This window comes from Rissa tridactyla, chromosome 1, assembly GCF_028500815.1.
Source record: "Rissa tridactyla isolate bRisTri1 chromosome 1, bRisTri1.patW.cur.20221130, whole genome shotgun sequence".
Taxonomy (NCBI): Eukaryota; Metazoa; Chordata; class Aves; order Charadriiformes; family Laridae; genus Rissa; species Rissa tridactyla.
In genome coordinates this window covers 142,236,094-142,263,871 of record NC_071466.1, presented here as the reverse complement: position 1 = coordinate 142,263,871, position 27,778 = coordinate 142,236,094, and the positions used below count along the sequence as shown (strand labels likewise).

The 27,778-nt window shown below is 48.0% G+C and overlaps 2 protein-coding genes across 8 annotated transcripts in view; both read left to right on the top strand.

Annotated features, from left to right (window-relative positions):
- Positions 1 to 11,846, top strand: part of LOC128902233 (alpha-2-macroglobulin-like protein 1) — a 28,133-nt gene extending 16,287 nt beyond the window's left edge. The window contains exons 18-34 of the mRNA XM_054184803.1: positions 1,107 to 1,332; positions 1,453 to 1,579; positions 1,869 to 1,990; positions 2,478 to 2,532; positions 3,216 to 3,299; positions 3,706 to 3,882; positions 4,065 to 4,146; positions 4,522 to 4,678; positions 4,877 to 4,951; positions 8,377 to 8,539; positions 9,218 to 9,435; positions 9,638 to 9,853; positions 10,346 to 10,470; positions 10,806 to 10,896; positions 11,321 to 11,389; positions 11,611 to 11,713; positions 11,806 to 11,846. Of these exons, the coding sequence (XP_054040778.1) occupies positions 1,107 to 1,332; positions 1,453 to 1,579; positions 1,869 to 1,990; positions 2,478 to 2,532; positions 3,216 to 3,299; positions 3,706 to 3,882; positions 4,065 to 4,146; positions 4,522 to 4,678; positions 4,877 to 4,951; positions 8,377 to 8,539; positions 9,218 to 9,435; positions 9,638 to 9,853; positions 10,346 to 10,470; positions 10,806 to 10,896; positions 11,321 to 11,389; positions 11,611 to 11,713; positions 11,806 to 11,846 (2,131 nt within the window). The remainder of the gene's footprint in view (positions 1 to 1,106; positions 1,333 to 1,452; positions 1,580 to 1,868; positions 1,991 to 2,477; positions 2,533 to 3,215; positions 3,300 to 3,705; positions 3,883 to 4,064; positions 4,147 to 4,521; positions 4,679 to 4,876; positions 4,952 to 8,376; positions 8,540 to 9,217; positions 9,436 to 9,637; positions 9,854 to 10,345; positions 10,471 to 10,805; positions 10,897 to 11,320; positions 11,390 to 11,610; positions 11,714 to 11,805) is intronic.
- A 5,706-nt stretch (positions 11,847 to 17,552) lies between these two features.
- The window catches only part of LOC128902214 (alpha-2-macroglobulin-like protein 1), a 28,002-nt gene continuing 17,776 nt past the window's right edge, over positions 17,553 to 27,778 (top strand). For 6 of the 7 annotated variants that reach the window (XR_008463700.1, XR_008463699.1, XM_054184755.1 and 3 more), the window contains exons 1-12: positions 17,553 to 17,687; positions 18,636 to 18,819; positions 19,776 to 19,938; positions 20,498 to 20,550; positions 22,433 to 22,453; positions 22,965 to 23,124; positions 23,566 to 23,650; positions 24,589 to 24,700; positions 25,699 to 25,813; positions 26,252 to 26,361; positions 26,862 to 27,029; positions 27,267 to 27,497. Coding sequence is in view for 5 of the 7 variants with exons in the window: in XM_054184755.1 (XP_054040730.1) it covers positions 17,623 to 17,687; positions 18,636 to 18,819; positions 19,776 to 19,938; positions 20,498 to 20,550; positions 22,433 to 22,453; positions 22,965 to 23,124; positions 23,566 to 23,650; positions 24,589 to 24,700; positions 25,699 to 25,813; positions 26,252 to 26,361; positions 26,862 to 27,029; positions 27,267 to 27,497 (1,467 nt within the window). In the remaining 2 variants the exon portion in view is untranslated. Of the gene's footprint in view, positions 17,688 to 18,635; positions 18,820 to 19,775; positions 19,939 to 20,497; positions 20,551 to 22,432; positions 22,454 to 22,964; positions 23,125 to 23,565; positions 23,651 to 24,588; positions 24,701 to 25,698; positions 25,814 to 26,251; positions 26,362 to 26,861; positions 27,030 to 27,266; positions 27,498 to 27,778 lie in introns of those variants that run through there. The other variant, XM_054184780.1, reaches the window with a different exon arrangement.

Below are 27,778 nucleotides of genomic sequence, written 5' to 3'. Positions count from 1 at the left end.
GCATTTTCCAGTACCAGGTGATCATACAGAAGCATTGTCCATCTATGGGAGGTGGCTGGCATGGGAAGATAGGAAAGCAGGTGCGGTGCAGCAAACCAGCTTGGTTTACTGCTTGCACTCTACTTGTGGTAGCCCTGTGGGCCGGCATTTCACAAACTGTGCTCACAGGATGTATCCCGGGGTGCAGGGGAGACTGATTTCCACAGAAGTCCTTCACAGGACTGGGAACTGTGTCATGTGAGAGAGGCTCAGTGAATACACAGGGTCTGCTGAGGGAGCTTTTGGAGATTTTTTCATCTGTGACTTCAAGAATTTCTTGTCTGGTGTCTGGAGACTGGAGTCTGCTCAGGCCAGAGGCCCCCATGTCTGCCCTCTCCCACCTCCACCATCCTTCCAGCTACATCCATCTCTTCACTCCCTAGCAGCAGATATCTCCTGTGTGATTTGTCCACCAGCCTGATCTGTGCAACCAAAAGTCTCTATGTTGCGTTGCCTTCCTGCATGTGCCTGCCAAAAGTGAATGTCTCCAATTATTGGAGTTAAATAATATTATTAGCTTTAGCTAGGGCTGTTTTGTAGCAGCCACAGTCTGCTGCTCTCAGAAGTTGGGATGTGGGCACAAGCCAAGTCTCTGCCCTGTCTTCTTGTTGGACTTTAAGCTGTCAGTGTCTCACAGGAAGGTGAATGGCTGGATCTGTCTCCTGCTAAGTCCTACTGATGTTGAGCCAGTCTTGTTGCTCTTCTGGTGCCTGGTTCTCCAGCCCCAGACCAAGACGAATAAAACTGCTGACATCTGTAAAGCATTTTTAGCTGTGCAAAGGGCAAGCGCTGTCTGAGAAAAGCACCGAGTGTGATTGATGGCATCTTGCAAGCGTGTAACCTGCTGTCAAAAATGTTCTGTTGATATAAGCATCTGAGGCAGGGGTCCCTACTTCTGCAAGGACCTACTCGTAACCCTACAAGGGCTACATGTTCAGCAGAGGTTAGGGGTTAGACTGAGGTTAGAGGATGTGGTGCACTGGAGAGAATGGCGCAGACCAGGTCACCTGGTGCTGCGTACAGCAAGATTCAGTTAAATGCATCTGTTGCTGTCTACTTCTCCGCAGTCCCAGTGGAAACAAGAATGTCACTGTCACTGTGCCTAACACCATCACAGAGTGGAAAGCAGAGATGTTCTGCACAGGACGTAATGGCTTTGGACTTGCTCCAGCCTCCAGTCTGCTTGTTTTCAAGCCCTTTCTTGTGGAGCTCACACTGCCATCTTCTGTGATTCAGGGTGAGACCTTCATCTTGAAGGCCACAGTCTTCAACTACCTGCAGCGATGCATGAAGGTAGGTGAGCCCTGATAGGCTCTGCAGGAAAAGCAGGGTATGGGTAGGTAGGAGATGGCTGAAATCTATGGCCCGTGATGTTTATCTTGTTACCGTCTGCCATCCCTGCTGCCCCTTCAGATCCAAGTGACCCTGGAGGAGTTTGCACACTTCCAGCTGAAGCCATGTGATGGCTGTGTCTACAGCAGCTGCTTATGTGCCAGTGAAGCCAGGACCTTTCAGTGGAGTGTCACAGCTGAGCAACTGGGTGAGAAGGACAGGGAGGTGCTGTGGTGGAATTGGGAAAGGGTGGGACCAAGGTGGGGATGTTTTATAGGAGCTGACATGGAGTGAGACGTTGTTTACCCTGTTAACCAGAGGGTGCTCATTTGCATTCATTATTGAGGTCATGATTGCTATTGAATTCATGCTCGGAGATACAGAATCATATAGAGCTCTGATCCAATTTTTTGTTGTCAACAGGTGACTTCTCCGGAAGCATTTCCCATTAATACAATAGAAGATGTTTAACTGACCTAAATATGTGTTATTTTCAGGGCTCATGAACATCACCCTCAGCACAGAGGCTGTGGCCACCCAAGAGCTCTGTGACAAAGAGATACCATTTGTTCCAAACCAAGGACAGAAAGACACGATCACCAAACTCCTCCTAGTCCGGGTCAGACAAGCTCTTTTGTTACACAGGAATAAAAGTGGGCTTTGTGCCATTCCCAGATCTTGTGCAGGTTAATTTTGGGAGTTACCCCTTGCTATTCAAGATGTGTAACCAGAATATCAGGGCCTGAGCTGGGCCCAGCTGTGAGGGCTGATGGATGTGGAATGTAGAGGGATATCCTCCACTTCATACCATGGAAAACTTTAAATACGTACACTCTTTTATGTCCTCGCTCCTGAGCTCTCTGATGAATCTTACAGCATCAGTTTCACAGGCATTAAAAAGTTATGATATTCTGAAAATGCATGTTGTTTTCTTATCTGAAATGAAAATGATTGACAATAATTTACATTTTTGTGTGATAATGATGTTACTCCAGCTGACTCTCCAGCCTGAACCAGGATTTTGTCCATATCTATTTCTAATCCGCTTGTAATCCTGTTTGTCTCCTGTGTGCTCATTATAATGCTACTTTTATGTGCTTCCACAGCCAGAGGGAGTGTTGGTAGAAAAGGCTCACAGCTCCATCCTGTGTCCCAAAAAAGGTAGAGATACTGTTTTCTTCCTTCATCCTGCTCATCTGCCCCTTCCTGCCTAACCACCTCCTGCGTCTTTCCACTTGTTGAAATATTTGCTCTGTGAACATGACCAAGCTACAGAAGCATATTGTGATTGTGGTGCCAGCTAGAGCCTCCCCTGGGTAAGGATGTGGGGAGGTCCAATCTTTTAGCATCAACATCCCTGATACTAATGTGACAGCTTGAGGCCTTTTTCACCTGTGGTAATAAAACTAGACTACAGAACAGGGTGAAGCTGGAGGTTATGACTCAAGATTGCTGCTCCGATCTTGAATTTTATGGTATATGATGGGGCCATTAGCAAATTTTGAGAGCATGAGGCCCATTGAGAAGACATGCCCGCAACTGAAATCTGAAATGAAATGAGATGGAGTAACCTATGTAGAGAAAAGCAGGTGACTTCCAGGACAAGATCCTGTCAACCTCTTTAGAAGAAAGGCTGTTAGAATAGCGCAGTCGTGATGAGGGGGATGGAAGGAGCTGAGGGTGGAATGAGACAGGGTTTTTGAAGGGATCTGCAACCTCTGTGACAGGAAAATGGGATGTTAGCACAGAACAGTCTCGAACAGTTCCTGGGGATTTTGAAGGCTGTTTTCATCAGAATCTCTTTCTTTTTGTCCTCCTTGCACATCTTACCCTGCTGGTGTCAGGGAATCCAGCACAGGAGTCTGTGTCTCTGATGTTGCCTCCAAATGTGGTTGAAGGTTCGGTCAGAGCCTCCGTCTCGGTCACCGGTAAGGAATTCAGTTATGATAATACCTTTCCAAATCCCATATCTCTGCGTTTAGCCCTAGGAAAGCCCTAACTCAGAATCCCCCATACCCTTTCCGAAATTTCTGGGGCTCTGCTGCCTTGTTCTTCCCATGCGCATGGCTGCACTTCCTGGTTCCAGGTAAGTAAAACACTCAGCAAGGGAGAGGGTGTTCCGTTTACAGGCTTCGCCTGCCAGGATGGGAATGTGTACAGCCTGTATGGAGGGCACAGTGGGACTGATAAGCTTGCGGGACAGAGGTGCCCTCCCGCTGCTGTGCTGGAGCTACCTTGCCTGGCACACTGCTGGGAGCTGGTCACAGGTAGGAGGAGGTGAATCCCCAAACCTCCTGCCCAGGAGGTGGTAAGGGTGCCTGTGCTCTGTTCCAGGTGACCTCATGGGGACGGCACTACAGAACCTGGACCACCTGGTGCAGATGCCCCACGGCTGTGGGGAGCAGAACATGGTGCTGTTTGCCCCAATTGTCTATGTGCTGCAGTACTTGGAGAAGACGAGGCAGCTGACCCCTGAGATCAAGGAGAGGGCAACAGGATTCCTGCGCAATGGCAAGTACCGCAGACCCACCTTGCTCCTCTGCCTTCCCCTGTGTTCAACCTATCAACGGTTGCCTACTCCCCTTCCCTCCAGAGCACTCAACCACTTACAATGTTGACATCACTCCATTCCCTGCCCAGTGATTTCACTGTAAATACCATTCTGAGCACTAATGTCCTATCTGGCTTCCCAGGGTACCAGATACAGTTGCAGTATCAACACCCTGATGGTTCCTACAGTGAATTTGGTACTAAGGATGAGTACGGTAATACTTGGTAAGCCCTGGGCTCTCTCCCTGCTGTCTACCTGCTGTCTAAAAGCCTAGAGGTGGGCAGCTTTCTGCTTCCAACATTGAATCCTTTCTGTCCTATTGAACCCAAAGTGTTCCAGATACTTTGCAGGCTAGGGCACCCCAGGGGTATGCAGCTGTCCTTGGAATGAGCTATCCTTGGACTAGCAAACAAGGAATAGCAGAACAATAGGTGAGGAGAGACCCACCAGTTTCAAACTCCCACTTTTTCTCTTTTTCCTCAACTTCTACTTAGATTCTTTCTTTCTGCTCATTCTTCCCTCTCTCTCATTCACTCTGTCTCTTTTTGCTTTGCTCTTTTCCCTCTCTCATGTCTCTTTTCTGTTCTCCTCCCAACCAGGCTGACTGCATTTGTGGTTAAATGCTTTGTCCAAGCCAAGCCATACATTTTTCTGGACAACAGGACAATCCAAGCCGCTCTCACCTGGCTGGAGTCCCACCAGCTTCCCAATGGTTGCTTCAGAAATGTGGGCCAACTTTTTCACACGGCCATGAAGGTAGGAGCCAGAGCACCTTGAAGGACAACTCAAAGCAGTTCTTGCCAAATCTACTGGTAATTGTTTTAGTTCACTTTCCTGTGTTGTTCTGCTTTCTTGTGTGGGAGGAAGCAAGGGATAGGTGGGACCTTTACTGCAAAGCTTCAGGTCTTTGTGTATTAACTTTCCCAGCTTTTTGGATGTTTATACTTTTTGTAGGGAGGTGTGGATGGGGAAGTCCTCTTGGCTGCCTACATCACTGCTGCATACTTGGAGGCAGGAGAGACACCAGAGGTAAATATTGGGATTCTTTGCCATGGTCTTCCCTTAAGATCTGAATCTTGAAGAGCTTAGTGGTGTCACTGAGGCAGGCAACAGAGCGTCTGGGAGAAACTTGTGGAGAAAGTAATAGGATGGGAGAGGAAGAACTTATCACTTCTCAGGGAAAAGTCTCAAGTATCCCTTGAGGAGGACATCGCTGGCAGGGGAGAAGGTGAGGTTAGACTACAGGGAGCCATTGGAGTTCACGGCTAGATACTATGCCCATTTCCCAGGCTTTGGCTGCTCATTACCGCTCCTCATTCGCCTCCCACCCCATCCTCCCCCCACTCCTAGTGACCTTTTGTACTATACAGAGCTGAGAGCCAGTGGTGAGTAGTTGGGGAGAAGAGGTTGGTGTAGCTGCTCTCACAGTCAATTAAATAGCCATAATGACATTTTCGATATGCGTTAGCTTCCCAGACCGTGGAAGTTTGAGAAAGGAGTGCTGTAGGGGACACATGTTGTGAATCAGGGCAGTTGGAATTGCGCATCTAAGTAATAACAAGAGGGCATTCTTATAAGTGCTAAAGATCATAACTAATTACTCTGTAGTACTGGCAGTTAAAAAAAACGTAGTCAACTTGATGGAGAAATGCTATTGCAATAGACTTTGAGAAGCAAAATTCTCTGGAAATAAGAAAAACAAGTGAAAGAGCAGTACTTTTCATTGCAACTGAAAGCAATGGCTTTAGGGAAAAAAGCGAGACAGATGTACATTAACCGTCTTTCTGGTAACAGATATCCTTTAGGTGACCTTCTTTCGCCATGAGGACAATTAAGTGTTGGAACAGGTTGCCTAGAGAGGTTTAGTTTTCTCCATCATCGGAAGTTTTCAAGACCTGACTGGATAAAACCCTGAGCAACCTGGTCTGATCTCATAGCTAACCCTGCTTTGAACAGGAGGTTGGATTAGAGACCTTCTGAGGTCCCTTCCAATCTGAGTTATTCTATCATTTAGTAATTCTATGAACTGTCTGAGTTTTGGCTGACTTTTGTGGAGGAGGCTTTTCACGAAACTGGATGACAAATATTTGACACCTACCGTGCTCTGCAGCAGAAGGAAACAAAAGGACAAGGACCTTCATCCTGGTAGAAAATGAACCAAGAGTTTGTTGTAGGTCTTAAGAACCAGTTTTGTCATTTGGGAAGGAAAGCAGAGAGACCAAAGTGTGCACCAAATCCACGAGTAAAATCCTGAAAGGGAGATAAACAAGACCTCAAAGCAATTTGCATGATGAGCTAGTAGAAGCCACTCTGTCCTGAATAAATCCACAGAGGATGACTTAGTGCTCTGACAGTGGTGAGAAAATCTAGGTTACCACAAGTTAGGAGACTTCGTAAATTCCTCATGCTCCAGAGAAGATGACAACAGTGCTGTTAGCTCAGAAAGGATTGTCCGTGAAGTGAGGAATGCTTCATTGCATCAGTAGATTTGTTGATGTGAAAGTAACCAGACAGTTATTCAATTGGACACGCATGCATAAACCATTGTTTTTAAATAAAATGGTCATGACAATGGGAGACACTCACAAGTAACAACAAATACGTAAAAATATAAGTCTCACAGGACTTATCCTAGCTGCAGTGAAGGAATTTGCTGAGTAGGTCTGTGGGCATATGAAGTGGGAAACACAAAACTTGTCATAGCACCCAGAAGAGTATATAATCCTTGAGTGGGTTATAAATTATTTTACAAAGAATACGCAATCATGGGAGGTCAAAATCCTGAGAAAGAGTTTGAGGATGTCCTGCAAGGGCTAACGCACTCAAGATGTTCAGAACAGATCCTGCTTTCCCTTACAAGCATACCTAAAAGGCCCGTGAAAGTCATTAGGGGTTAAAATGCAGAGAAAAGGTTGGAGATATTTTACAGTGTTCTGAATGAACTCATATTAAAGCATGGTTTGTATGACAAAAAGTCTAGGCAGAGACAAACAGCCCTCTACCCCGACTCTGTGTTGGAAATGGGTCTCTTGAAACAGAACAGATCATTTATGTTGACTGCAGAAACAAATGGCGCGTTGTAGAGGAGCAGTTTCTTAGCTGGCACGTGACTGCTCCCAGGGAAGCAAAATACTTCTGTACAGCATGCACTTAGAACTGCTGTTGTCAACAGTGGGGTGAGCACGCTAAGTGTGAAAACACTTCCAGCAGAGTGGCACTCTCAGTTCTTGTCTTCACCAGAAGACAGCCACATGGGTTACGATACACGTCTGACTGTTCCTAGACAAGGTACGAAGATGGATGATAACAGTCAGCACGTCACAGGTAGTAAGTGTTTTCACTTGAACTTTGGAAGTTGTACAAACACTAGTGATGCTACCTCCATTATAACTGTCTGGGAGAGTGAGAGATTTAAGAAACAAAAGGAATAATAAAGGATCCTCTGAACAAATTCGCAAATGAGATATAATTCCTACTTATGTCTATTCAGGTACAGAATACAAAGGTTACTGTGCTGCTTGCAGTTACATTTAAGGGCAAATAGAAAAGTAGGACTTCTGAAATGATGGAAGCTTAGCTTACTGCTTCTGCTGGGCTTTAACAAGAGAGAACAACCAAAAAACATCATCTGGATCCTGGGAACACTTGATACTCCATGAGCAGATACTATCAGCGTTTCTGAGAATTGGTGGCTGCATCTACCAATACTGCTACACCACCTAGAGAGCACAAGATGACACAGATGTTACTTTTTCTCTTTCATAGAAGGGAAAGAGGTGAGGAGAATGTTGCGTGTCAGAATAAATCTTAAATGTAGCCCTTGTGGGATCCTTGCTTTACTTAACCAAGAGGCCACTGGAAGAGGGGAAAACATGAAGTGCTGTAGTTGCACACATATGGGACAGGCAACCACTGCGAGCCTTTGGCTCGTGTTTGGAATAGCATAGCTGAATGCTGGAATACAATGCTGCTGAGACCCAGTGGGTTTGCTGTTCCCTGCCGACAACAGTACTGGTGTTCCAGGGGAAACTGGAAATCCTGGTGACCTTGTCAGGCACCTTGGAGGGGAACTGAACACAGTGATCTCGGTCAGTAGGCTGGGTGTAAGCATTTGCAATTGTGTGTTGTTGCTCTTGTCATGTTTGGACTTGGAAAGTATGACACGGGGGTGTTATTGCAGCAGTAAAGGTGTTCGTTTCACTGAGAGAGCACTGATGAAACCCATGACTAGCTCAGGGGGGTGCCTATGAAGCACCTTGCACCAAGGAGACCCTGCTTACTGGTGCTGCACTGGTACAGACAGAAGAGCTGAGGCTCAAGCACGGAGACACCTTGGTGTGGGGTACTTTTCGCGCTGGCGTATGCTAACGCATCCTTCTGCTTGTGTACCTCAGCGTTTACCTGCCTCACGTGTGCCTGTGTGTGACCAACATCTGTGCAACTCTTCTCTGCAGAGTACGGTGGTGCGCAAGGCTCTGGGCTGCATCGCTCCTTCTGTTCCCACAGCTGCCAGCACTTACACCCAAGCCCTGCTGGCCTACACCTTTGCCCTGGCTAAGGACTCTCAACGCACACAAGAGCTACTTGATAAGCTTGATCGAAAGGCGATCAGAGCAGGTACGGGAATCTCAGTGCCAGGTGAACGTCAGAGAAGGGACGAGCAACCTTTCCGAGCCTTTGGTTACATGCAACCTAGAAGGACTATGGTCCTTACCCTTTAGGTCTTAAATCCTGTCCTTCACCAAAGAGACTTTTTAGACATCCAGTCTATGAAATCAAGGTATGTGCTGGCCATACTGTAGTGTGGGTGCTGATTTCCTTCAAACCTCTCATACTTTTCTAATACCTGCAGTAGAGGTTGGGCTCTGAGAGAAGCGGGCTTTTTTAGGCAGGACTGCAAAGTGCCAGAGAGGGAAGCAAGCTGGCGAGCTGCCCCACTTCTTGTTAGTCCCTGGCCCCCAGGACTGGCTAGTGGGTAGCTAGCTAGTATCAGATAATTAGTGGACCTGGCAAACAGGGCGATGGAGAAGTTGGACATCTGGGAGGTAACATGTATGCAGATTACTGGCATATTAGTTTTTGCGTATCACCTCGGCAAATGGGTCTTCAAATGCATAAATATGGAGTGTTGGGTATTGCAAAATACATGGGATTGCAGTTCACCCAGTGACGTGATGACCCAGCCACGAGGTATTTACTCAATGGTCTTTGCATACACAAGCCACTGTGACTCCTAGGCCTTCAGGATTTCTTTCCTGACATCCCTCAATGTCATCTACTCTTTTCCTTTCCCAGGTGGGCAGATCCACTGGAGTCAGACCCCATCCAAGCCAAGGCCCAGCACCAGCCCTTTGTCGGAGACACAGTCTGTGGATGTGGAGCTGACAGCCTATGTCCTCCTGGCCCTGCTCTCCAAGTCCAATAGCACAGGGTCTGATCTCACCACAGCGTCTGGCATCGTGGCCTGGCTCACAAGGCAGCAGAATGCCTATGGAGGGTTTGCCTCAACACAGGTAACTCACAGACAGGGAAGGCGTTGTGGCTTGAGAAAAAGAACCTCTGCGCAATATATGCAAGTGTGAAAATAACAGCATGAAGGCTTTGAGGAGAGGAGCCCTAGTATACGGAGGTCCTCACAGTGGCGAGGACCCAAGTGTCTTTGGGTCTCGGAGCCGCAAAGGAAATGCGCAAATATAATTGTTTCTTCCTTTTCAGGACACAGTAGTCGCTTTGCAGGCCTTGGCTAAGTACGCAGCACTGACACACAGCACACAAGGGGCTGCAGAAGTGAGGGTGAAGTCCCAGAGAGGCTTTGAGAGGAAGTTCCAAGTCTCCTACCAGAACCGGCTGTTGGTGCAGGAGGCGGCACTGACAGAAGTCCTGGGGAAGTTCTTGGTGGAGGCCCAGGGCAGCTGTTGTGTCTTTACCCAAGTAGGTAGCCCCCTTCCCACAGACCCTGCTGTGGCAACCCTTTGCTCATTATCTTATCAAAGCCAAAAGTCTCCGTTGCTGCTCTATGCAAAGAAATGTGCATTAACTAGGTTTTAATCGCAGCCTGTTGCCAATGCAATGAACCTGTGTGCCGAAGGAGACTCAAGAGACATAACATGTCCAAATGTGAGGACAATGGTGCTTCCACGGTTCTCAGGGCATTGGAGGATGGAAGTCTGCACAGTGATCCCACTACCGTGGGCCTAACTCTCACAGTCTCAAGGGGAAGGGCGAGGAGAAGGAGCCCCAGCTGGAAGGATCATGGAAGGTTTCCAATCTGAGTGATGAGTGTGCTCATTGTGTATGGTTTATCCAGTCACTGTCTGGAGTCCATATCTTGAAGATTAGTCTAGTCAGTGAAAAAAAAAGGTGTGATGATGATATTGAACTAATTATCCATGTCTTATTCTGTCGTCTTCTCTCTCCCTGCAGATGGTGCTGAGGTACAACGTGCCCTCCCCACAGGTCTCCACATCCTTTGCTGTGCGAGTGAAAACTGAGCCAGTCAATTGCACGGAAGATGATACACACTCCGTTACTGTCTATGTCAATGTCAGGTGACTATAAGGACACAGCTCCACTTGGGAAGGAAAGTCAGGCATGGCTGGAGAGATGAGGGGTGCTTCTTGGCTGCAATGGAGACACCGGGCAGTTTCAGCAGAAGGTCCAGATGGCAGATGGAGAAGGAAGGGTACAAGTGTCTTTGGGGACGGGGAAATGTTTCCAAGGGCTTTGGTTCTTGCTAGGGAGAGGAGTGTACGTAGTCACCTCAGGTTGGGGATACTCAGAGCAGCGCAGCCATCATCTGCCTCCTGCGAGAGGGACCAGTGACTGCTTCAGCCCTGGTCCTGGCTGGGCTGGGAGAGACTGTCTTTTTGGCCTTTTCCCCCAGGTACACTGGGAAGAGATCCACTTCCAACATGGTGATCGTGGAGATATCCCTACTGTCTGGATTCGTCCTGGCTCCAGGATCCGGGATGCCTGTAAGAAGCTTGGAATTAGGGTGATGATGTGGTGTCAGCGGGACCATCCATGCCCAAGGAGAGGGGGAGGTTGCATAGGAAGGTGTTGCCTGTCTCTCGAGCAATCTCACCATCCCTTCCCCTCTGCCACACAACAAACATGAACACTTACTCTCTCTTTGTGCCTTGAGGATGGTGATCCTTCCGGCTCAATTAACTCAGCATATCCTTGACAGCTAAGTAGCCTAGGTTCCTGTCCTTGGGTTTTGCAGGAGCTGAGTAGTCCTGCGGGGAGATCAGCTTGAAGGGCTAAGAGCACAAAATAAGTTTGGAAGTGAGTGAATGAGAATCTGCCCACTCACGCTTAGATGAACCTTGTTGGGATGACTCACACTTGGTTTTCAAAAGACCCAACTAAGTTGCTTCCTCTGCTGTCCCGTCCTAGCTGCAGCATTGGCACCCTGTGAGAAGAACTGAGAAAACACAAGGAGGTGTTGCCCTCTACTTGGACAAGGTATGTGCGTGTTGTACTAGAGACGCTGCAGGAGCGGAGGACAGTGGCAGAGCTCTGTGGGGAGTCAAGGACTGGGCTAGCAGAGCAGGATATTAAAGATTCATCTTGAAGTCCTGTCTTTGACTCAACAGAGCTGTTATTGTCTGTCAGTAGGATCAAATTTAGATGAGGAATAAAAAGAAGAGCTCGTAAGTGAGCTGTTATTTGCTTTTCTTCCCCAGCTGAGCCATAAGTCCGAGACATGTGTTCTGCATCTGGAGCGGGAGGTTGGGGTGACCAACCTGAAGCCAGGCCATGTCAGGGTCTATGACTACTACCATCCAGGTGAGTGTGGAACCATGGGGTGCCAAGTCTGTCTGGGTGTTTGCGCTTGGTTCTGTGCAAGGATAACTTAGGTCTCTCATGTCCTGTTGCAGAGGAGCAGGCCCTGGCTGATTATAATGTCTTCTGCATCTGAGGTAGGTGTGAGTCCCTTCCTCAGCCCCAGTACAGACCTGGCAGCCTGGTGACGTTTCCTCTGCAACCCACCCACCTCTTTCTTGTCCCAGAGGAGCCCTGTGTATCTCTGATACAGCATGCTCCCTTCGTCTAGGACTACATCTAGAATTCCCTAGGCCTCCGGGGACTTTAGTCTCTTCTGTTTACCGTTTAATGTAGTCTTTGCTGTATTGCTCTGTAGGCAGGACATGAAGTGATTAACAGGGACACTCTGCAGGGCTATCTGGGCTGGTATAGTGCCTGAATCTTCCTGTCAGCTGAATGACAGTGCTCATAGATGGTTTGCACTGTTCCAGAAGAACTTCCAAGCAGAATTCACGGTGCTAGTTTCAGCTTACCCTGTTTGGGTATGGAGAGTCCCACCTCTTCCTGGGGAGGGGCTGTAAAACAAGGGCATTAGATCAAACCAGAGAAACACTTTAGAGCCCTTCGTGGGAGTGTGGGATCCCTAGCTGTTAGCATCTCAGAGTTCGTAATTTGGGTCATGTTATTTTCTCTCTGGGTTACTCCCTCTCCCTGCTTTCATTTCTCCAAGGACTTGATCTGCTCCTTTACTGTCCACTGTTTCAGCCCACAGGGATCCCACTAGTGCGCGATGCCGTAGGACAGCAGGGCAGCTGCATTATTGCTTCTGATATGATGGGACATGTGTCACCTGGAAAGTCGTATCTCAGTGTGCTTGGGATATTGGTGCTGAGGCAGATCTGAAGTTGGATTTCAGGACTAAACCCAGCCCAAGAAATTCTGGTCATCCTGACAGCCATTTCCTGGTGAATTCTTTGGGGTATCTGATTAATTCTGATTGTTTTAATCCAGGGATTTTCTTGCTTGTAAAGGAATGAAAATAAAATATTAGTCACAAATCTGGGTACTGTGGTGGTGTCGTGGTTTTGGCCGGATTGGCCGATCAGAACGACAGATGGCCCCTCCCCCGCCCCTCCAAAGGGAGGAGAGGAAGAGATAAGGAGATTTACGAGTTTAGAAAAAGAACTAAACTACTTTAATGAAAATAATACTCAATAATGAAATAATAAATAATAATAAAATAAAATTAAAAAAAAGTATACAATGTATACAAAACCATATCCAGCTCCCAGCATGACGATCGTGTCACCAGCAGACACAGGGAAAGTCCCAGACTGGAGTCAGCAACGGACAGGAGCTGGATTCCGGATCTGGAGTCAGGAATGCTTGGATGGGGATCAAAGGCAGAGGAACAGACAGGGTCCTCCTCGGACATTGGCCATTGAAGAAAGAGAACGGACCCTTTGATCCCTCAGCTTTTATACCAAGCATGGGGCAGATGGGATGGAATACCCTGTTGGTCAGTTTTGGGTCACCTGTCCTGTCTGCTCCTCCCTGCAGGTGGGACCCCTCTACACTTTTCCGCTTCTGACCCTCTGACGGGGCAAACAGCGAAGTTAGCTGACCTTTGTTGTTATAACAATAAGTATAAGCAAGAGCCTCTGTGCGTACCATGCCTTGGTATAATCAGGTCTTATCACTCTGAGAGCGAACAGTTTCTGAACTGTTAATAATAAGCTGTTAATTTCAGACTTTAGTCAGTTAAACGAGGCCCAGCTAAAAAGTAAAATTACAAATCAGAAAGTTGGTTCTGTTTTACCTCAAACCAGGACAGGTGTGTGTTTGGACTCCATGACAGAGGATTACCTTGGAGGAGAGTGCTGTTATAGAAAGGAGTGTAGCTGAACTGTGCACCTGCTCTTCGTTTCTTCCAGCACCGGATTCCATTCCAGCAGCGTCCTGCAGCCATCAGTATGGGGGGAGGACTCCTTGCCCTGCGTGGAGACTGATGCCACTGAGCATCACCTACTGCACACAGATGTAGCTGAGCAATAGGGCCTTGGCTGATTCTGCACTTTACGTGGATACAAACTAAAGCTACTCTGCTGTGTGTCTCACAGATTAGCTTCCATCATCCTACCATAGGAAGAGGGAGGGGAGTAATTTTAGTTTCTGTACCTCCTGTGAAGCTGGATCTTGCACAGGACAATCCAAACATGAATTGTCAGGCAAGGATGGTGCACCGGGGCTGAACGTTCCCCACTAATGAGCTACTGGAGAGTGAGCAGGGTCTTTGTCACATGACAAGGAGATGCAGGGGCAATTCAACAGCCAAAGGGTATGTGGAAATTAAACAAAATGACTGCTTTTTAAAATCAAACCTCATGATTTAAGGATCTCCAGCTCGTGATCTGGGATCCTCAAGCGAGGCAGTGCTGAGTCCCTGTATAGACAGGTAGGTCTCCACAAACTGGCTAGCGCCGGCTGTGAGAGCGTGATGGCTAAGCACAATGTCAGGTTTAGGAGTAGGAAGATCTGGGAGGGGTGTGGGGATTGAAGGCCTGGATTTGGCCACAGTCCTGAAAGTTCTCCCAACCACCATGCCCTGCAGCAAGGCTGGGATTTGCGGTTGTTTAAAGGGAGGGATTTGGAAAGTGCGTTTAAATCTCAGCTTCGAAGTTCCAGAGTAACCCTGAAGCCTGGGCAAGTTCCCTCTGTGAGGCAAAGACACAAGCATTGCACGTTCTTTTGGTTGAGAGCGAGCTCTCTCCATAACGCGCCGAGGAGATGCGCCAGCGAGGCAGGCTGCTGAAAGCCTGCTCCACGCTTCACGTGCAGCTTAATAGGACCGGAATGAACGCATAAATTCAGCGCAGCAGTTAGCATTACCAGTGCTCAGTGCAGTGACAGAAGTGGCTGCGCTGAGGTTGGCTTCATTCCAGGAGTCACTTTCTCCCTCTTTCTGCATCTTTGTTTCAACAGGTGCTTTGTCCTTCTCTTCGTTCAGTTTCCTCAGCAGCCCAGGAGCAATGCAGAGCCCAACTCTGCAGAACGGGATTTTTGCCAGAATACAGCTTTCTCTGAAACTTTTTTTTAAAACAGCCTTGCAGATGCTGCAGCTTTCTTTGCAAATGTCTCTTCTCCCCCTTGTCCTTACCTCTGGCAGTGTCTGTCCTTGCTGATACAAAAAAAGCAGAGTTGGAGACAATCAGTCTGCACCTGGTGTTGGTACTTAGAGAGCACCACTGGCTAGAGCTTCAGCTCTCCTGGAGAGGGAAAGACCTCACTTATCACTGCCGATGCCACCATGTTCTTATCATCTGTTTTCCAATGCTTAGCAAAGCACAGACAACAGGTTCGGTAGAAGTCCCTGGAACAGAGGTTTATTGGGAAAGCAACTGCTGTAGTGGTCACACACCCCCACGTGGATTCTACCTACTACTTACTGACCCCCGGAGGCGGTAGCTCCTGCCTGAGCCCAGTGTTGCAGGAGGAGCTCACACAGAAAAATAAAAAAACTCACTCATATGAATATGCGTGCATGTAATGACATTTTTGACTCAGTATCCATTGCAGTGTCTCTGCCGACTTACTTAACACCCCTTCTGGGTCCTTCAAAATGTTCTTTCTTGGACTTAAATTGTAGTACCTGTGGCGTCTGGCTACTAGAGAGCATTTGGAGAGGTGGCTGGCTTCCAGGAGAATTTAAAGGCAGGGGAAAAAAAACACTTTTGTGCAAAACACATTGACTTTTCTGTGGCCTAAGCTTCCCCTTCTCTGCTTAGACCACTGCTTAGACACTTAGAAAGTGCCAAACATCACACTCATCTGCTTATCCTTCAAAAAATTAAGCGGTTGAGATGATTCAACCCGGAGCCTTGGTGGTATCCATGCTTCATCTACCTTGTGACCAGCTCTGCTGCTTGAGGACTGAGGACCGCCTACTTCCAGGGACGCAGATACAGCCTCAACTGCTTGTGTGTCTCTTGCCTGTCTCTGGGCCAAGTGATCAGTGGGTCTGTGGGCTGAGGAAGCTTCTCAGCCACAAGACAGCAGCCAGATACTGCGTGCCCTGCCATACGCTTCAGTGGGTGCAGAGCCCTAAGAGGTGCTTGCTTCCCAAGTGCCTCCTGGCCTCCAGCAGCTGGTCATTGTGTCAGTAATGGGAGAGGGAGATAGGGCTGAGCTGCATGAATCATGCACACCAAGCCCGCGACTTTGTTTTTGCTGCTCCAACATCTATTTCACTCTGCGTCAGCGTCTGGGAGTTGGATTAGATTGATGGCTGAGGATGTACGTTTCCAATCAGTGCTAAGTCCAGAAATTCAGAGGTGTCTAGTGTCCACTCTCACAAAAGGGCTGCTGGAGTCAGTACTCTGAATACCTTTGCCATTGTGAGCCCCTGTGCTGTTATGAGGGATCTGTCTGTCTCTTGGAACTGCTGTGCATCTACTGTGAACAAACAAACGTCAGCTGGGATTGTTCAGCAGGCACTGCCCGTACTTTGTGAGACCCATGGAAAGGAACGAAGTGCAATTTAGTGTCAGAGTGATTCGCGTTCTTGCTTGGTTCCCCTTCACTTGTTTATCCAGGTGCACTTACATCTTTTTCTCAGCTGTTGGCACCAACATCTCTGAACTGAACAAAGCCCAGGGGGAAAAAAAAAGGAGAGAGAGAATTTGTATCTGCCCACTATGGGGAGGGTTGGGGGTGAGGGGGGTGGATGTGTGTGTGTTAAAAAAAAAAAAAAAAAAAAAAAAGAGCTGCAAACCCTAGTTTCCTTGTTATGCATCAGTCTTTCCTAAAGAAAAGGAGAATATTACTAAGCCCTACATATTTAAGAGCTCAGTTTGGTACTGGAGGATAAATCAGTGGTGTATTTTGATATGAAATGGCCATTTACACTAAAAGAGAAGAACTTCCTTATCTTAAGAATAAGTAGTTTCAACAACCAGTTTTTCTTTTCAGTTACGGTAAGATACTCAGGGAAAATTTTGGTATAATCAGCAGACTAACAGGTATAAAATCAGTATGCGGAAAGAAGCTCCCGAACTAGGTAGCTCTCGCACGTAGGGCTAGAGCCACAGCCTCTTAGTAGCTGGAGAAAACCCTGTAGAACTCAAGCCGCACGGTTTTTGACCTGCCTGACTGATGCTCAGCCCTCATTTCCACGGGTGAGTGTGTGTGCGTAAGCTGACCCTGAACCGGACCACGCAGGACTGTGTGATATAGCTGCAGCGAACTGCAACTGTGGGATTTCGCCTTCAAACTGGAAATACCCCTCGGGCAAAGATGAGGTGAGGACTCCAGCCTCTGCCTGCTCCCTGTGCTCTCCTGCTGGGGAAGGCAGCACTCTGCAGAAGAGCAGACCGCTGTGAATATATACTTACGTTGTATAAAGCCTGGTCTTCGGTTCAAGACTGAGGCTCGCCTTTGGAGCTACAGACTCAGAAACCTTGGGGACAGTATGACCACAAGAGTTCACGGTGAGCTCCGGCTGAGTGGACATGGCAAGGGGACGTGGGACAATCCCGCTGGAAGTGAAACAATGGGACTGGGGCCGCAACTGGCATAGGGAGCAGGGTCAGCGCAGTGAACAGGAAACAGGCTGTTGCTTAGCGAAACAAAAAGCAAATTTGTCTGAATGATGCTGGTCGGTCCATCCGCAGGGGAGTAGGAGAGCAGAGAGGCTGGAGTCCAAAAAGACTTCGATTGGCTGGGGAACATCCTGAATGGTACAACCCTGTGCCTGCACCGCTATAAACACGGGAATGAAGCAGAAGGAAGGAAACTTCGGGGTTTCTTGTCTGCTTCCTGGGAGAAACAGCAACAACAGCAGTTGGCCTGGGGACCTTGGAAGGGGAGAAGCTGCACCCTACCTTCTCTCCTGACCAGCCGTCCAGAGGAATCCACCTCTCTGGGGGTCTCCTATGAAAATGTGGACTCTCTTCCTCCTGAGTTGCCTGCTCTACACCCTGCGGATAGTGGCACAACCGTAAGTGCCATTTAAAAATCTCATGAGCGATAGTTGTGATGCTGAGGAAGGGGCCAGGATAGCAGGGAGAGTGCGTGGGACTCTGCAAGTCATCTGGATGGGATAGGCATGGAGTGGTGCACAGTATTCCACAAGCCTTGTTATGAAGACAGGATTCTACTGAAGGTAGGATCCTCTCCCATGGATCTTACCGCATACGAGAACTAGGTGAGGACTGGTAGTGGGAACGAGAGGAGTGAGGGACTGCAGCTTGAAGGGAAAGGTGTAGGATTCCTGTGAAGGGCAAATGAAAAGGGTTACAGGGGTGGGGATGATTAAGTAGAAACCAGTCTGCTGCCAAGGTAGTTGAGGAGCTGTCTCAAAGCAAGAAGGGTGAAGTGAATCCTTTTCTATTGAGGGGCTGGAGTAAAGCTGCAGAGAGTACTGACCTTATGATGTGGGACCAAAATGGACCTAGAGCCTCAGAGAGTTTTGGGATCAGAACTGCACAGGCGCAGCCTCAGGTCTGAATGAGCACAGACATGTGGCAGGTTTGGATTCGGACCCTAGCGTGAACTTTGCAGCTTGCTCCATTTCTTAGTCCCATAGTGCAGTTGCCTTTTCCGTGTGTACTGGGAACACCTGAGAATGCTTCCCTTTGCAGAAGCAGAGATGGTCTCTACCGTATATGTTTCTCTGTGCTACTGTAGCATCCTCCAAAACCATGTACACACCAGTGTGACCTGAGGCCACCTGAAAGCATTTCTCTTATATTTTTCTGATGTTAACTATATACCTTGAGAGAGGTTCACGCTCTCATTGTTAATCTGTCCCTCTCAGTCCAGCAGAGCAGCACCTCCTGTCCCCAGAGAGGTGGTAAACCCTCCTGCTTCTTCAGACCGTAGAGTATTAGTGTCAAGAGTGCGTGAGACTACTCCCAGGATGTGATGTCTTGTTTCCCCCCTGCAGGAGGTACCTGGTCATCGTTCCAGCTGCACTGCCTTACCCTTCTTCCCAGAGGGTGTGCTTAGACCTCCGTGGGGTGGAGAAGCCTATTCGCGTGGCCTTAACTCTTGTCCATCCATCTGGCAACTTCAGCCTCTACCGCAAGGTTGTCCGCAACAACTGGACCTTCGAGTGCTCCAAATTTCAGGTCAGGATCATTTTTGGCAGGGCCCTCTGGCTGGCAGCTCCCAGCATGCTCTTTTGGCTCATGACTCCTCTCAACCAGAGAAAGAGAGAATGAGGATAATGGGAGGAGAAAGGGCATGGAAAGGAGCGAATTCAGAGTCAGGGAGAGTCTTTAGTGGGAGCCTAGTGCCTCTGCTCCCTGCCTTTGTCTGTCTGCAGAATACTGTTTCTGCTGGGTATCTCACAGTCCACCCTGGTGGCACACCGAGGGAAGGCTGCCTGGCCAGGCACCAAAGGACTGAACACAATGGAAGAGCTTAGAAGCGACCAAATGGCGGCCGTGTAACTCATTTTCTCCCCTGAGAGGGAAGCACTGTCACAGGGTGTTGTTTGTGACTCTTAGTGCAGGAGGAGCCAGACTTTTCGTCTCAGTCTCTCATCACATCTGCTTCTCTCCAAGCTTCTCTTTACGGGCTGGAAAATGTGCTGTGGGAATAAGAAAGATGTGGGAGGTTATGCACACAAGCTCAGCACAAGGCTTTCTCGTCTGCCAAACCCATGAACCTCATTTTCTTGGTTTGCCCTGATGAATAAGGGTGGATTTCAGCCTGCATGACCCCCACAGGCCAGGAAACATGTTCCTTATCAACATAGACCATTTCTTCCCTTGGTTTGAGTCTTCTCCATCTTGCTCCATGCAGGCTGTAACAGTGGATCTGTGAAGAGGGCAGTCACAATTTCTGTGCCAGAACAGGCTTCCTTTTCCTCTTGTCCAAATGCAAAGGCCTTATCTCCTGTGCTTCCATAGACATAGCCCTCAGCCATTGAGGGGACATCCTGTGCAGGCCTTCAGAGTAAGACAGGGAAAAGGCTGGCCTGATAATGCAGCAGGAATGAGGACAAGAGCACTGCTGCTCTGATGCCATCTTGTCCTTTCTGGCTGCCTGCTAACCTGGTGGCTCCTCTTTTGTGTCCTAGGTCCCCCAACCTGCAGGCAGCCAAGAGGTGGGCACTGTCCACCTGCACATCTCCAATGGCCACTACTTCAGTGCAAAGGAACAGAAGCAAGTCCTGATCCACAGGGCTGGTACAGGCACCTTCATCCAGATGGAGAAACCCATCTATAACCCAGGGCAGACAGGTGAGCACTCTGCACGGAGCGCCCCAACAGCTCCCCTGCCTTGATCTGCCTGCGCTTTGATCCCCGCTTCCCTTGAGTGGTATGCCAAGTACTTTGTGCCATGCAACCTCCATGGGGACAGAGGGGGAAGATATCTGCTGCCTTCTGATGTATCCACACACTGCGTTTTAGGGGTGGGAGGGGACTGCAAGGGTGAGTCTCACATGCTTTAGGAGCAGAGCTGTCCCGAAAGAAGGAGCAGACCTGAACACGGTCTTCTCAGGCAGGCCCAGGTAGGACTGGTCTGCTCCCGCTGCGGATGAGGAAACGTAAGGGTTACTCCGGGCATAGCCTGTGGAAAAGCCCCTAAAATGGGAGGCTGGCTGCTGTGCTGCTGCCGCAGGTGGGGAGGGAAGGGGCGGTGAGCAGGGCTGGGCAAGGGGGGCTGCGGGGCAGGTGTGGGGCTGCCGGCAGGGCTGCGTGGGGAGCCGTGGTTTCGAGGTGAGGCAAGTGCAGGGCAGCTCCGTTCCCGAACACCCTCACTCTCTATAATGTGCCCTTCTCCATTTTCTCCCTTCAGTGAAATTTCGGATCGTGACGTTGACCGAAGGTTTTGCTCCCGTTAACAGAAAGGTAAAGCCCATCTAAGTGGAGGCGAAGGAGCCTCTGGGGTGCCTCTGCCGGTTTTGCCTCCTCTGCCAGCCACACGCCTGTGGGGGGCTGAGACAGTCCCAGTGTCTGCAGCACCCAGGGCGGCCAGTGCCAACCCGTCACTACACTAAACTGAATTGGAAGAGCAGCGTCTGTTTGCTGACGGCCATGCCGTGGCTCTCCCAGGACGGCTGCTGGCCGGTGGGAGGGTTGGCGCGGCTGATGGTCTGTGGGGAGTGTGCCAGCGCTCCCTGCTCGCTGAGTTACTACAGGAGGGTCTGAAAGCAAGCTGCGACGCATCTGCGACATTTTAAGGAAAAGTAATTGATATGGGGAGGGGTATGCATGAACTGATCATAAAAAGAGAAAAGAGAGAAAACAGTATTACCAAATTATAGTGGCTCGCTGCTGGCAGCAGCCCATTCTCCCCATGTCAAGGGAGTGAGAAGTTGCCAGAGACTTGCGTATGTGCTAGCCAGGAAACTGCAAGACTAGCATCTTTCTACGGTAAGCAATTATACCTGCAGCCAGCAGCTATAGCTACTTCACATTCCTCTTTCCTGAAGCAATTTAAAGGAGAGCCAACAGGAATTCATGCCATGACAGATAAATACTGAAGGGCATACGTGAGCAGAATTGGATCAAATCCCTCTACACTGAAATAAAGGGAGAGATCCTTCCGGCGTCTTTATTGCTGACTTCATTTCCTCTCTTTCAGGCTGCTCATGAGGGTCTAGAATCATGCATTCCTTTCTCCCCGCAACAGAGAAGTCATATCTCTTATACTAGATAATAGAGCAAACAGCAGGTTTGCTTCCATGCCTACAATTGGTTCATGAAGACATTTGACAGTAAACGTTCGATGTCTATGTGTGAATATAAGTAAATTAGCATTATAACTGTTACTAAGGCTCTGATGAAAATTCAAAAGAGGTCATGTTTAACCAAAGCGGTTATGAGGCTTGAGTGCAATGCAGCATTAAAGCTATTCTATACAGTTGGTAAATTAGGTGGGTTTGAGATAACACGGGTGCTGTTCACCAGCACGTTTTGCTTTAGCATTGGCGTTAGATTCAAATTATGAAAATAGTTAACCTGCACTCTTTTTTGTTGTTGTTTCAGTGAAAACAGAGCTGCCTATGATAACTTGCATGAAAGCTTAGAAGGATGAATAGTGAGAATTAAAGGTGGCCTTCTGTTTACAGACCGGTTACTCTCCCAAGCCTCTGCTCCTGCCTCCTTATGCCCCACACTCCTAAATCACATGTCCTTCAACACTGCTGCCTCCTGGCTGATAGTTGCAGTGATATAAGAAGAAACAGAGAATTAATAGGCCTAGAAAGACTGAAGTATTTTCTTCTTTGTCCCTCCCTGTTACTGTCAGCCGCAGTCAGCAGTAATTTGTATCTCCAAGCCTTACCTCCTAGGCTAGGGATTTTACAGGAAAATGTGGGGTGTATTCTTCCTGTAGCTGACGCAGTTTTGCTAATTCTTGGGATTTATGTTACAAATCTGATGCCTTTGATATTTATGAACTTGGAATAATGGTATTTGTGAGTCTCTACTTTTCTCCTTTTTTATAGTAAATTCTAGCTTTCACAGTTGTGGAGTAGCTATCAAAGTGCATCTTAAAAATCAGGTATCAAAAAGCAAATCCAAAGAATGGCACGGATTTTTATGTAACATATTTTCCTTACTATTTCAAAGCCATTCTCCTGGTTTCGGTAGGATCGAGCTCCTTGTGTGGTAATGTTTGGGGCTGGAGGTGCTGTCACAGCACACGGGCTAGGTGGGTAAAGATAAGTTTATATGCAGGTTGCTACATCGTGCCAGTTTCTGACTTTGCTATCTGTTTGCTTTGCAGTACCCCATGGTGGAAGTCCAGGTGGGTGTTTCAGACTCCTCAGGTGTTATGAGGAAAGGTGCTTCTGTATGGATAATACCTAGGCTGTTGTCTTACTGACTCAAGTCACTTTTCTTAGGGTCTGTTTATACACATGCATGCGCATACTCTGTCCGCGTACTTCTTGTTAGCAAGCATTGACAATCCAAATGGTTCAGCTTCCATCCATTTCAAAGTTCAGGAGCACCATCCAGGCTTTAGCTAACTCTTACAGTTCATCTTTATGTAAGACTGGAGAGTCTAAATGTCAGGACCTGTCATACCTTCTTTTCGATGGCAGTACAGAGTTGAGTAACCCTGGGTGGGTTGGGTTCACCTCTGTTGGTGCTCCAGCCCTCGGGTCACTTCAGCACCGTCTGGGGAAAAACCAGCAGGAACCTGTGAAAGCCTCTGAAATCTCTGAAACTGCTTTGAATCCAGTGTGCTCCGGGTAGAGCATAGCAGGTGTTGCTGACGACTGCATCTTCTTTCCTTTCCTTCCCTCGGATTGCAGGACCCAAACCAAAACCGCATTGTCCAGTGGATGGATGTGAAACCAAAACAGGGCATTGCAGACCTCTCTTTCCAGTTAGCTCCTGAACTCTCTCTGGGGACTTACACCGTCAGTGTGGCGAACCGGAAAGCATCCAGTACCTTTAAGGTGGAGGAACGCGGTAAGATGGAGCACGGAGAACGAAGAATGGGATGGAAAAAGTTGGTTGTTTCTGTCTGTGTAACAATATATAGCCAAACATTGTAAACTAAGATTTACTGTCTGAGAGCTGGGATTAAACACAATTGTATAGAGTGGGCAACAGCAGAAATGAACATAAGTGAGATTGCGATGGAGATTCCTGGAGAAGGTGCCTGCTAACCATTAGGCTGGCAGAGTCAGAATACACTAAAGACCTCTGTGAGGCTGTTTGTATGTTGGGGGAAAAAAAAGGGGCTTCCCTCTTTGGTTTCCCTGTTTTTAATTAGTCCTTACTGTTACCCCATGAACATGTTCCCTCATGGGACTCCTGCCTTGCACAAACACACTCTTCCCTTTTGTGATCCCATGTTTAGGTAGTATGTTGCCTTTGATGGAGTAATGCTGTAGTTTTTTTTTCCAGCGTTGCAAACATTTGACGTTTTCTTCGAGGGACCAGCTCAGATTTATGCTTCGGATAAAACTTTCCTACTGCATGTGTGTGGCAGGTAGGGAGAATGTTCAGGGGAAAGGAAAGAGATCATCAAAACTGTGTCTTTCTCTTTTTGTGTCTATCTCCTGAATCCATTGAGGAGAAGTGACTCAAGAAGGGCCAAATTCAAAGAATCCCAAATAGTGCAAGGGTCAAACTGATGGGTTCTTCCGTGGGGAAGAGGTACATGAGCCACACATCCAGCTATAGGGAGACTTGTCCTAGGCAAGTGATACCCTGCTCTGGAGGCTGTGTACGTTCAGCCTTGAAAGACCTTTTGGGGGAAAAATGCATATCTGATATGAGACTGATTTGCTGAGGTAAAGGAGCAGGAACTGGTGTTTCTTTAGAAGGCTATACTGCTTCTTCTCACTTACAAGCTGCTGAACTTACTACCTTCTTAGAAGCAGCAGGTGGGTTTCTTTAGTTACGGAGTCATTGGCAAAAACTGAGCAGATGAGGGTGTGAAGGAAGGCATGACCCCAGATGGTATAAGCACAAAGGAGGAAGGAGAATGACCTGGAAAGCACTTTGTACACAGATAAAGGGGGTGAGCTCATTTTTATTTGGGGCTGAGTCGTTTGGAGACTTTTGGTGTCTCTTTGCTGCTGGTCTGACACCATTTCTCATTAATTTGGATGTTTAAAACTAGACCATATGAAGCTCTCGTAGAAAACAGTACAGCACTCCGCATCCCCAGGATGGGTCATAGATGTCTTCCTGTTACTGATATCGTTGGTAACGTTTCTTATCGTTTGTTTCTGTCTCTGCTGGATACAGGATTGTGCTATTGCACTCCCCAAGTACACAATGTACTGTATTGTCACTTGTGCCTGCCAGCTTACCGGCTGCATTAAGGCCATCATCAGGCATGCCACCACCTGTGTGGAGCAATGTGCTCAGCAAAACGCTCAGTGCCTCTGATCGGCAGCTCCTCTGGTCCTCTCCCTGCAGGTACAGCTATGGGAAAGCCGTGCAAGGGATCATGCGGGTGACTTTGTGCCAGAAGGCAAGGAGGCGTCCTCAAAATGCCAGCAAGGACATCTGTAGGGAATACAGCGGTCCAGTGAGTAAAATCCTGGAAGGCAGATGGGTAGTGAGGAGCACCACACAGGACAATGCGTCAAGGGCTGAGTGAACAGAATGAACTGCTATGTAGGGGAGGTTTGCCAACTTCTGTAATATATATGTAGACTAATAAGTAATTGGTTTTATTCAATTAATGCAATTATTGTTGCCCAGACCCACTGAGAAGCCTTGACCCCCAGAAGTTCTTCTGTGCAACTTTGCTTACTAGTGATAGGGAATAGAAAAGAGGAATTTCATAGAAAGACTGAGAGTTCTGTTCTTCTCTGGAAAGAAGCATAACTAGCCAGGATCTGCAGAAAACAACAATTAATAGAGCTTTCTCAGGTGCAAAAATACCTCGTTAAGGTGAACCTCTCCTGGAGCTGCACAAGGACACTAACATATGGTGGTTAATTCCACAGCCAAATCACACACCGGCTTTTATTCTTTATCTTTTTATATATTTATATATTGCATATTTTTATATTATTTCCCTTATCTTTCCATTCCTAACGTAGTATTTCATAGCTGGTCTCTTATACATATGGTTGAAAACTTTTCATGCTTACTGACTTGTCATTATGACTTGTTACAGCAGTTGTAATCTTCCAGCCCTGGAAAAGACTCATTACTTTGAATTTTCACTTGATTCTGCAGTTCTTCTAGCTAGTTCTCTTAAAATACTCATAGATTTGCTCAGTGATCCAGTTAGTGCACTCTTCAGTTTTTTACTAAAACCGGAAAGTTGCAAACATTGTAACTTTGATAAAACTGTGAAGCGTGATTTGTTTTATATTCCTACAATATGAATTACACATATCCATGACTATAAAATAGAAAATACAGAATTTAAAGCGCGAACCATACCTATCTATAGATGAGTCTGCGTTATTACTTGTTGCAATCAACAGTTATGACAGGATGCCCGACACCTTGTACTTCTAACTCCTTCCCTTCTCCCCAGCTCCAAATAATATCTACCACTTCCTATTGCAGACCATGAGCAGGGGGTGCTTCACTCCCTCTGTAAGCACGTCAGTCTTCAACCTGGCTCCCAGTGAGGAAGACAGCAAGCTCTATGCAGAAGCCTCCCTTCTGGAGTTGGGCACAGGTACCCGTGGGATCTGCTTACAACCAGGTGCAGCAGAGAAGGTGCAAGGGCGAGAGGGACCATTCTGGGGGTTGTGAGGGTCAGAGCAGGCGTGCCTCCTCCTTTCCTCTGCCCGGTGCTGGTCCCATCACAGGATGCAGAGAGAGGTCCTGCCTGAGGAACTCCCTGTGCCCACAGAGAGCTACTCTGCCAAAAGCAGGTGGATGAGGTGGGACCGGGAGCGTGGTCCGTGAGGCCACAAAGGGACTTGGAAACGTCTTAACTAAAGAAGGAGCTGCCACAGGAACAGCCTCCAGATCTTGAAGGGTGCTGCTGTTGGGAAGGAAGTTTGAGACACTCTGATTAGAGGGGCTGTGAATAACAAAGTGAGATTTAACTAGGGTGCGGTAGTCACCTCTGATACTGGTCCTGCTTCCCTTGCACTCTGCATTCCGACAGGGGTGCAGATCAACACCTCCAGCCAAATCCTCATCTCCAGGACAGTTGCAAGGGCAGTGTTTGAGACACCAAATGCTTACTACATCCCTGGAGTACCCTACAGGGGGAAGGTAATTTTTTCCTTTGTTTCTTCCCTCCCCATGGTTTGCTGAGGAATTTAGTGTCTGGTAAATTTTGCTGACCCAAACTGTTTTCTGTTCCCCAGGCAGAGTACTTTACCTTGCACTGTGTCACATTACTTGACCATGCAACTCCATTTTCTGCATTTCAGATTCCCTGATGTCATTACACCTCCAGCTTCTGCTGAGAGCAATGAGCGATGTCTCAGCAGGGATGCTGGGATGTAAGGATGTCTCAGCAGTTGGCTAGGAGATGAGCTCCTCATGCTCTAGCCACACACGCCTTTTGGAGTGAACAGGTTTTAGTTGTTCTCAGCTTAGCTTAGCTTTAGAGATGAGGGAGTTTTATAGATCTGTCTTCTTGGGGACAGACTCAAGCTAAGGCCATCTACACAGGAGGCTCTATGTTTGTCAGAGGGAGGAAGGCTTTGGGTACAACGCTGGAAGGAACATCTGATTTTGGCTTTTCTGCCTCACCCTGTTATCACCAGATTAAGCTTCAGGATCACTATGGAAATGGTATGAAAAACAGAAAAGTTTATCTCGTGATAAAGTTCATGAGACGCCGGTTCATCAAAACATACATCACAGATGGCAGTGGAATAGCGTCGTTCAACCTGGACACAACTGCCTGGAACAGCTCGTCAGTCTCCTTGGAGGTAAATCCCACCTCTGCACAGAGGAAAGCAAGAATCCTTGAGCTCTGCCAGTGCTCCCCACTCCTGCCCTGCATCCCTCCTGCCAGCTCAGTCCTGGGCTCCCCACACAGCTGTGCCTGTGCAGAGACATGAGGAAGGCACCAAGCAACAGCCTTTCCCAAACCAAGCTGATGACATCCTAACAAAGCACTGAAGCATAAAACTATTGATTTCTGTATGTCTCCGGTCTCCTCTCAGGGAAGGTTCACACTGGAGGATCTCAGGCATGCACCTCGGAAAACGGACTTCAGTTATGCAAATGCTTATCATCACCTGCATCCCTTCCATGTCACAACCAAGAGCTTCCTGGACATACACCCACTCGCAGGAACACTGCCCTGTGGGCTGAAGCAGAATGTCCAGGTGACCTTCACACTCAGTCGGGATGACCTGGGAGAAGACACCAGCCGCATTGGATTTGCATATTATGTGAGTAACTGGACGGGGGATCACTTTTTCACTCTGGTTACCAAACAGCTGCTTAGTGGGAATAGCTTTTGGTCCAGCCTGGAGACCTGCCCACTAGAGGGGAAATACCTAATCTGTCTCTCACTTATCTCCAGTGAACCCACTACTCATCCATTGTTTGAACCGGACAGCCCAGACCCGAATCTCACATGTTAAAGTTTCGCCTCCCACGCTGTCATGTCTGCAAATCTGCTGGGTCCAAGGTGTGGGGTTGTATTGGACCATCAGTTTATTTCTGAGGT